Source organism: Eptatretus burgeri, chromosome 12 (genome assembly GCF_056783735.1).
Source record: "Eptatretus burgeri isolate ZD-2024b chromosome 12, Ebu_testis_v1, whole genome shotgun sequence".
NCBI lineage: Eukaryota > Metazoa > Chordata > Myxini > Myxiniformes > Myxinidae > Eptatretus > Eptatretus burgeri.
Window position 1 is genome coordinate 87,293,799 of NC_140972.1, and position 9,749 is coordinate 87,303,547.

General features: G+C 43.1%; 2 protein-coding genes across 13 annotated transcripts in view; one reads left to right on the forward strand and one right to left on the reverse strand.

Annotated features, from left to right (window-relative positions):
* LOC147016050 (WD repeat-containing protein 7-like) overlaps window positions 1-581 on the reverse strand; it is a 210,497-nt gene extending 209,916 nt beyond the window's left edge. For 8 of the 9 annotated variants that reach the window (XM_085848740.1, XM_085848744.1, XM_085848743.1 and 5 more), the window contains exon 1: window positions 421-580. The gene's annotated coding sequence lies outside the window, so the exon portion shown is untranslated. Of the gene's footprint in view, window positions 1-420 lie in introns of all 9 variants that reach the window. The other variant, XM_085848748.1, reaches the window with a different exon arrangement.
* A 179-nt stretch (window positions 582-760) lies between these two features.
* Window positions 761-8,145, forward strand: LOC147016052 (uncharacterized). Of its 4 annotated transcripts, none has more exons than XM_085848750.1 (4): window positions 761-805; window positions 3,870-3,958; window positions 4,695-4,860; window positions 5,332-8,145. In XM_085848750.1, exons 3-4 carry the CDS (start codon window positions 4,723-4,725, stop codon window positions 6,271-6,273), a joined length of 1,080 nt encoding a protein of 359 aa, XP_085704876.1. In that variant the 5' UTR covers window positions 761-805; window positions 3,870-3,958; window positions 4,695-4,722; the 3' UTR covers window positions 6,274-8,145. The 4 variants fall into 4 exon arrangements, with proteins under 4 accessions (XP_085704876.1, XP_085704877.1, XP_085704878.1 ...); XM_085848751.1 differs by having other exon boundaries at window positions 769-800; XM_085848752.1 differs by lacking the exon at window positions 761-805 and adding an exon at window positions 814-1,961.
* Window positions 8,146-9,749: the final 1,604 nt, after the last annotated feature.

Genomic DNA, 9,749 nt, shown 5'->3' on the forward strand with positions numbered 1-9,749 from the left:
CCTGTTCCTGGTTCATCCAACTCGCTCCTCCAGGATTCGTGTCGCCAACATCACAGGGAATGGGAATCCCCGATGAGGTGCGAGTGATTGGGAATCCACGATGAGGAGTGAGGGATTGGGAATCCCCGATGAGGAGCGAGTGATTGGGAATCCCCGATGAGGTGCGAGTGATTGGGAATCCCCGATGAGGTGCGAGTGATTGGGAATCCCCGATGAGGAGCCAGTGATTGGGAATCCCCGATGAGGAGCCAGTGATTGGGAATCCCCGATGAGGAGCCAGTGATTGGGAATCCCCGATGAGGTGCGAGGGATTGGGAATCCCCGATGAGGTGCGAGTGATTGGGAATCCCCGATGAGGTGCGAGTGGTTTTCCGACTCGACTTCCACACACTTCACCCTCCTTCAGGAGGATCGTCTCACCTGTTCCCGTTGATCCACGATCGATGACGATTGGGGAGAGCGCCGACCGCTCTCGTCCTCCGAACCGCGACCGTTCCCACCGACAGAAGGCCGAACCTCGCACCGACTTGTCCCCTGTGCGACGGGATGCTGAGGGAAACACAACTTCCGGTGATCCCGTGACGTTTCCCTCATTGTTTTTTTTTTTTTTCCCTCCCACTCTTCTCGGGTTTATTCTAATTTATACCTTTCACAAGTTTTCCAATAGACATATTTAAGTGTTATCGTATTGATCGATCTGCGAATCTTAAATATATCCTTCTTCGGAAAATGCACTCCCCGCCCCCACTCACGTGTGAGCCAATCCTGATGCACTTCCGGTCCACGTTGGAAACAGCAGTGTGAGGTGTTGATGACTTCATATCGGCTTATTTATTTATTTATACTCATATATTTTTAACTTTCTCAACCAAATTAGGAAAGCGAATAATGTGTGTGTGTGTGTGTGTGTGTGTGTGTGTGTGTGTGTGTGTGTGTGTGTGTGTGTGTGTGTGTGTGTGTGTGTGTGTGTGTGTGTGTGTGTGTGTGTGTGTGTGTGTGTGTGTGTATGTGTATGTGTGTGTGTATATATATATGTGTGTGTGTGTATATGTGTATGTGTATATGGGTATGTGGGTATGTGTATGTGTGTGTGTATATATGTGTGTATGTGTGTGTATGTGGGTGTGTGCATATGTATGTGTGTGTATGTGGGTGTGTGCATATGTATGTGGGTGTACGTGTGTGTATGTGGGTGTGTGGGTGTGTGCATATGTGTGTGTGTGTGTGTAGGTGTGTGTATGTGTCTATGTGGGTATGTGTATGTGTGTGTGTATGTGTATATGGGTATGTGGGTATGTGTATGTGTGTATATGTGTATATGGGTATGTGGGTATGTGTATGTGTGTATATGTGTATATGGGTATGTGGGTATGTGTATGTGTGTATATGTGTATATGGGTATGTGGGTATGTGTATGTGTGTATATGTGTATATGGGTATGTGGGTATGTGTATGTGTGTATATGTGTATATGGGTATGTGGGTATGTGTATGTGTGTATATGTGTATATGGTATGTGGGTATGTGTATGTGTGTATATGGGTATGTGGGTATGTGTATGTGTGTATATGTGTATATGGGTATGTGGGTATGTGTATGTGTGTATATGTGTATATGGGTATGTGGGTATGTGTATGTGTGTATATGTGTATATGGGTATGTGGGTATGTGTATGTGTGTATATGTGTATATGGGTATGTGGGTATGTGTATGTGTGTATATGTGTATATGGGTATGTGGGTATGTGTATGTGTATGTGGGTGTGTGCATGTGTGTGTGTATATGTGTATGTGTGTATGTGGGTGTATATATATTTCTTCTTCTTCTTCTTCTTTCAGCTGGTCCCGTTAGGGGTCGCCACAGCGGATCATCCGTATGATCCGCATCGTGATTTGGCACATGTTTTACGCCGGATGCCCTTCCTGACGCAACCCTGGTCACCTCTTACTACACAGGGATATGGTACACCTATTTTAACAGGGGTATACACCGGCCCAGTACACTGGTACTCATTTCGCCGACCTCGGAAGGATGACAGGCTGAGTCAACCCCCTGGTGTATTAATTCAGTGGCCCAACGGGGCTTGAACTCAGGACCTTTTGGATCCCAAGCCACTGTCCTCACCACTGTGCCAACACCAGGCTATATATATATATATATATATATATATATATATATATATATATATATATATATATATATATATATATATATATATATATATATATATATATATATATATATATATATATATATATATCTGTCATGTGAGTCAGAGGAGTGAGTTATGGGGACTGGTCTTTTTCGGCTGGTGTAAAACCGTCTGCTGCTTCTTGAAGGAGGAAGTGGCAGTGCGGAGAGCCTCAGCATCCATCATCAGATGTGTGAATCTCATCGAGCAGCGAATCCAAGGCCTGAGAGATCCCAGGCTTGATAGACGTCAGGGTCCGTGACCTGAGCTCGGTGCCGTACCTCTGTTTCACAAGACGTGGTCGGCTAGGATGAAGGAGTTGTAGCCTGCATAGGACCATGTCCATTTATGCAAGCAAGCAACCAGACAGACATTTTCTCAGCAAATGTAATTTTCTACCAGACCACGACTGCCAATATATAGAGCGGGAGCCCAGGGGGGTGAGCCTAGCTAGAAAGTTCACCAATTTTCATATATTCAGCTCAATGGTCCATGTGCATGTCGATGTAAGGAAATGGACGTCTGCCGGGCACATTCTGGTGGGTGTGGTCAGAAGGGCCATTAGAAAGGGACCCAAAAATTGAGCTAGATCAGCTCTGTGAGTTAACCTGGTGAAACCTAGTTGAAAATGTTCGGCATAGTCCCAAATATCATGTGTGACCACTGCCAAACATTTTCAGTGGTGGGGTGTGCCTGCCAGATTACATAACCGGAACCCCAAAATTGAGCTCGATCAGCTCGTGAGTTAACCCAGTGAAACCTACTGGAAAACGTTCGCTATTGTCCCAGATATCATGAATGAACACTGCCAGACATTTTCAGTGGTGGGTTGTGCCCACCAGATGCCCCGAATGCCCCCACTCCCAAAATTGAGCGAGATCAGCTCATGAGTTAACCCGGTAAAACGTACTGGAAAATGTTTGACATAGGTGTAACGTTTTGTATTACGTTTTGTGACACTTTTACCGGTATATGTGTCAGTTTTAAAATATGAATCCAGTAGTCAAGTTCTCTTTGCACTGCAACCCAACTTATTTTATTGAGGATCAGAGTCATCAACACATCCAAGAAGATATTCGATGCAGTCTGAGAGGTAAGTTTTTTTTTTTTTACTTAAAATGCTCCCCATAGATATCATGCTGCCACCTATTATCTCATTAATCAAGCTTTAAAACCTTAAAGATTTAAGAGAAGTCTCTCCTTTGTAACTATACTCAAAATCAGTGTGTTTATGGTGCTGCAAAGCGGTACATGTACATGTACATCCCTTTGAATCCATCAGGTACGGGTATGTTACCAGAATAGTGCCGAGGCCTAATCACAAACTCCATAGGATTCACCTAACCCTCACACTCCTGCTGATGCTGTCCATCCATCATATGGAGGGCCACTTGTCCATTAATTAGGCCTACTTTATCGACTGAAATAGATATTTCCATGAACCTTATGCAGCCAAGGTTACTCACCCTATATACGACAAGTGGAGCCTATTTTCTTAGGTCTACGGTCATTAATTTCAAAGCGAAACTAGAACGGGCACTCATTGAGCGCATACCTTCGCCGCCACTACTTTTTTTGTTCTTGGTATGAGTGTGGGGAACTGGTTTCATATGAATGGTCTTATGACACAAACCACATCTCTATAATGTCATGACCCCCCCCCCCCACCCGACTTTCAGGGGCTACGGACTAAACAACAATCAACTCACGTCGTTTTGGCGAGTCTTCACTCGCAAGCTCGGTGAATACAACGTTTCAACAAGAGAAGGTAACCTCGTAGCAACCTCAACAAAAGTCAATCATTGTATAGTACTATATTTAGGGGTATTAGCACACAAAAGTTCCTGTTTTTAAAAATACTTTATTTTCAAGGTCGTGACCCCCTTGACCTTTGACCCCTAACCGGTAACAAGAGTATGGGCGTCATTGTGTCATATTGCATATCACAAGATGAGGCGTTGAATTCTGAACATTTTGGCGTTAGTTGCATGCAAATTGAATAAAAATTGACCGTGTTATCGTAAAAAGACGATTTTGACCTTTTTGTGACCTTGACCTTGACCTTTGACCCGAACGATCCCAAAATCTAATCGAATGCTTCCTGGCTAATAACCAATCATCCCACCAAATTTCATGCAATTCGGTTTAATACTTTTTGAGTTATAGAATCACAAGATTACAAACAAATAAATAAATAAATAAATAAATACACGCCGACCAAAACATAACCTTTCACAGAATGCGAAGGTAACAATGAATGTATACTCTTTTCTTGATTGAGGGAAATGAAGGCATATGTGTTTCGTGTCCGACTGGACCATGATGATAATTCTTGTACATGTTACTGAACCATTTCCCTCAAGGTAAGCTAATGCCCATACCACGATAAATGTCAATTTTGATTCCTCTCAATTAATATTACTGTAGTCATTTCTTTTTATAATGGGTGTTAGCAAAAGTGTGGCTCTGGGGATTTTTTAATTATTATTATTCTATTCTTTCAGCTTTGGATTATCGACGTCAGTCAGGAGGATGACTTCAGAAGAGCAAGGTTCGGAAGAATCACCCAGGAGGATGGATCCAGAGGAAACACGTGTGACTTCAGAAGAGCAATGTTTGGGAGAGTCAGCCCAAGGATCAAATCGTTCATCCACTATTGTCAATCAAGAGGTAAGGGTAATGAAACTTAATTTGCACATTCTAAAGCACCGAGAAGATACCACTCACCAAGCGACCAGAGAAATCTCCTCTCAAAATGTTAACTGAGTTAGCATAATTTTTTAACTTCAATGACAGAGATGAAATTCGGAATTCCCATAACCAAATGTCAAACGTCATTATGCCTCCGCCATAAATTTATGTTTTCGGGTTGTCCGTCCGTCCGAGTCTCGTTATCGCGATGTCTTAAGAACCGTTGAAAGGATTTTCGTCAAACTTTTTACATGTATGCACTTGGAAGAAGAGGCAACATGATTAGATTTGGGGTTATTAGATCAAAGGTTACAGGTCAATTTATTTGCACAGAATATCGATTCAAACATTATGCGGTTGCCTCGCTGACCGTTATATCCGCATGTGATCATATGGTCCCTGGACCATTTAATTTTTACTCCACATTAACGGACCCTATTTTCATTCCAGAACAATGACGCTGAGGGTGCTTCAAACTGCTATAAATGTCACAAGTGCACAGAAGAGGATGGCAAGCTGAGAAAGTTCAGTGACATGACATGGACAACAGTAAAGAATGCTGCTGCCTTGCATAAAAATTTGAAATCTGACAAATACTTTGAGGTCACACAAAAGATTTTGGTAAGCAGTGATCACGAATCTACTGTCAGCTATCACCCTTCCTGTCATAAGCATTACACAGCAGTGAAGCGTCCAAAAGAACCTCTGCCACCTGATGTGAAATCTGACAAATACTTTGAGGTCACACAAAATATTTTGGTAAGCAGTGATCACGAATCTAATGTAAGCTATCACCCTTCCTGTCATAAGCATTACACAGCAGTGAAGCGTCCGAAAGAACCCCTGCCACCTGATGATGAACCAACCACCAAAAAGGCTTCTATCCAAACAAGACGCTGCAGTGTCCTTCCCAAGTCTGATCAGCAGGGCCTGTTGAAAGGGACTTGTATTTTCTGTGGCAAAAGCCGGAAGAAGAAAAATGGAAAAGAGGAGCCCAGACTGAAGATCGCGACAGTTGCCGGTTGTGAGTCACTTTGCCATCGGGTAAAGTCTTCTAAAAACGAACGTATCAAGAGTCTCATTCGGAGTGGCGTGGACCTGATCGCAAAGGAAGCAGAATACCACAAATCCTGCGGTGTCCAGTTCCTGAGGGAGACTGATGATCAAGATAGGCCCAATGAAGGGAGCTCGTCTCAGTCCTACCACAAGAGAGCATTTGCATCTCTGCTTTCATATATCCAGAATGAGGTAGTAGAAAAGCAACGATCTGTGATAGTTAGTGATTTACTTGGGCATGTACAAAGAGGAATACACCAGTGCCGGAGGAGATGGGGCAGACGTCCAGGCCTACACAGCTCAAAATCTTACCAGGAAGGTAAAAGACCATTTTAAAGAAGAAATTGCAATAAAACTGGCGGACCATCGGAAAGGCAACTTCATCTATAGTTCTGCTCTTCCAGAAGAGGATGCCAAGGCTCGCCTTCATGAGGATTCGAAATGGTATGAACAGGATAATAAGTTAAGATGGGCCGCTCTCCATCTTAGATCTCTGATTATGCAGCTCCCGAAGACCAAGACCCCAAATCCTGCAACAGTACAAAATTTGAAGGAACGTGCCGCAGAGATACCGGCACAGCTGGACCTGTTCTTCAGATGTCTCCTTGGTGGCATGGCACCAACTTTCAGCGGTGCACACAAGGTTACAGTCGACAGAAAGGTAACTGCAATGGCATCGGATGCCATTTACAACGTCACTCGTGGTACCATAAAACCATAGAAACACACAGCCGTGGGTCTCGGGCTTGTATCCCTCACAGGATCAAAACTGGCCATGCAGATTCTGAACAGAAGAGGACACTGTATAAGCTACAGTGAGACCAAGGCTCTCGAGACTGAATTCGCCTATTCAGTTAAGGGTGATGAACGCGACACTCCAGATGGGATTCGCCTTGAGCCAAACTTAGCAACGGCCTGTGTGTGGGATAACAATGATGCAAACGTGGAAACTCTAGACGAGAAAGAAACGTTACATGCGACAGTTGTTCACACCTACCAAAATGTGTTGCAAGATGACCAACATGCCAATACTAATCCAACAGAGTTTCGAGAAGGAAGAAACCGACGCAAGAAGAAACTTGGGACGGTTTGTCACAAACCGATATTATGGATGGTCTGTGAATGAGAACATCCTGAAGACAACCTGGTTTGAAGGGCCAGCCATACCAGACAGTTTGTTTGCGAATGGCAGTAACAACGCAGAGGACATGGAGGTCGAAGGTGACAGCGAGTCGGAGTTGGAAGTAGAAAGTATTGATGGATTATTGAGAGATTAAGATGGCGAAGCATGGAGTGAAGACTCAGAATCAGAGGAGGAAGATGGGGATTACTGATAGGAGACCATTCTAGAGAATTTGAATTTGTTTGAATGAATGGCTGACTTCTGCTTGTGGTCATTCATATGGACTATAGCTATACAGTACCGTATTATGCTGAACATTTTCAGTCACTTTCATCGGGATTGGTAACTCATGAGCTCAGATCTAGTTCTGTATTTTGGAGTTGGGGAGGGGGGGTTCCAGGTGTCTGGCAGGTATACTCCACCACAGAAAATGTCAAGTGGTCATTCATTATTTGTTTTTCTTTCTTTGCCTCATTTGAAGGACTTTATTGTTTCATCATATGATAATCACATTACAAAACATAAATGTACAGACAAATTAAATCAAATTCTGTACCGTAGCAAGTCAAACAATCTTTCTACCTGGCTTCTGTCATTTCTTTCGTTTGGTTTACTGTAAAAAAAAAAAAATCAGTTCATATTTCAACTCGTGCAAAAGACCTCTAGCATGCGTTTTAGGACCAAAGCTCATCTTTGTGTTTTAGTACCACAGCTCATCGTTGTTGCCAAAGATTAAATACATCAGGTTCTATCTGTTTGTTTTATTCTCTCTACAATCAATGAGTAGAAGTGTTTTGTTTTCATGTTTCAAACATTGATAGCATCTACTGCAATTGACATTTCTGTAAATTGTTCCCCTGATTAATCCATACCTGTTTCAGCAGTACGCAATTTATCCAACCATAATCTCGGAATCGCTTTCTTTCATTTTATGAACTTAAAGGTAAATAATAGTTTCGGCAATGTATTGCATTTAACAGATAACGTCAGCATCTTTACAACACCCATGACAAATCACGTGTTATACCTTAGAAATCCCTTCTTTTCCCATGACTTGAAATAAAACATCTGATTTTCAAAACTTATGTTCCTGTTATTCCATTGTATTTTATTCTCAATGTTATTTTCATCAGGTTAAATCACAAGCTGATCTCGCTCAATTTTGGGGTGGTGGCATTCAGGGGTGTCTGGCGGGCACATCCCACCACTGAAAATGTCTGGCACTGGCCATTCATGATACCTTGGACTATGCCAAACTATTTCCTGTAGGTTTCACCGGGTTAACTTATGAGCTGATCTAGCTCAATTTTTAGGGGGTGGGGGCGTTCGGGGGTTTCTGGCGGGCACACCCCACCACTGAAAATGTCTGGCAGTGGTCATTCATGATATCTGGGACTATGCCAAATATTTTCAACTAGGTTTCACCGGGTTAACTCACAAGCTGATCGAGCTCAATTTTGGGGGTGGGGGCATTCGGGGATTTCTGGCGGGCACACCCCACCACTGAAATGTCTGGCAGTGGCCATTCATGATACCCCGGACTACGCCGAACATTTTCCACTAGGTTTCATCAGGTTAACTCACAGAGCTGATCTAGCTCCATTTTGGGGTACCTTTCTAATGGTCCTTTTGACCACATCCACCAGAATGTGCCCGGCAGACGTCCATTTCCTTATATGGACATGCACATGGACTATTCCTATATAAATGAAAATAGGTTAACTTTCCAGCTAGGCTGACCCCCTGGGCTCCCGGTATATATATATATATATATATATATATATATATATATATATATATATATATATATATATATATATATATATATATATATATATATATATATATATATATATATATATATATGGCTAAAGCTCGTAAGATCGTTGCGATTCTGAATAATGATGATGATGATGATGTCATCTTGGATGCATGTTTGCACAAAGGGGATGAGGAGCCCACTGATGCTTTGCTGGAATCAGCTGCACTCCGTGTACAGATTTGCCAGTCACCCTACTTAGATGCGTTGTTCGAGCATCATGCTGTTCGAGTGACCATTGATGGTGGAGCCACAGGTACCATGGTCCATGCTTCCACAACAGAGACTCGGTGTCTCCATCACGAGCTCATCCCAATCTGCTCACCAGGCTGCTGATTCATCTCCTTTACATGTTGTTGGTGAAACACAGTTCTCTCTGTCCAGAGACCATGACAGCCTTATCTTTGAGGGCCTGGTCATGAAGAACCTTGATGTTGAGGGACTTGCAGGCACCCCTTTCATGGAAACCAACAGTGTCAATTTGACCAGCCAAATATCAAGTGTTTGTTGGTAACTCCTCCACCTATGTATACGGATTGAGACCCCATGCTTTCTCCAACCCATGCAAAGTTAGACGAGCCCATGTCCTTCACACTCCCCCAAGGTCAACAACAATCAAGGACCCTACTGGATGATCTTGCAGACCTCACAACATTTGCCGTTGAACCGTCCTCTCTTCCTTCAGGGCTAGGGTGTACCGAATCATCTAACACTTGTCCTCCACCACATATTTTGAATAGTGTTGCTGACAAAACTTGCATCATGAACCTCTCCCATGAACCACAAGTCTTGTCTCGCAATGCGAATTTTGGCCGTGTACGACCTGTCTTCACCCCTGAAAAGCAAGATTCACAGCCTTCCCCAGGATGA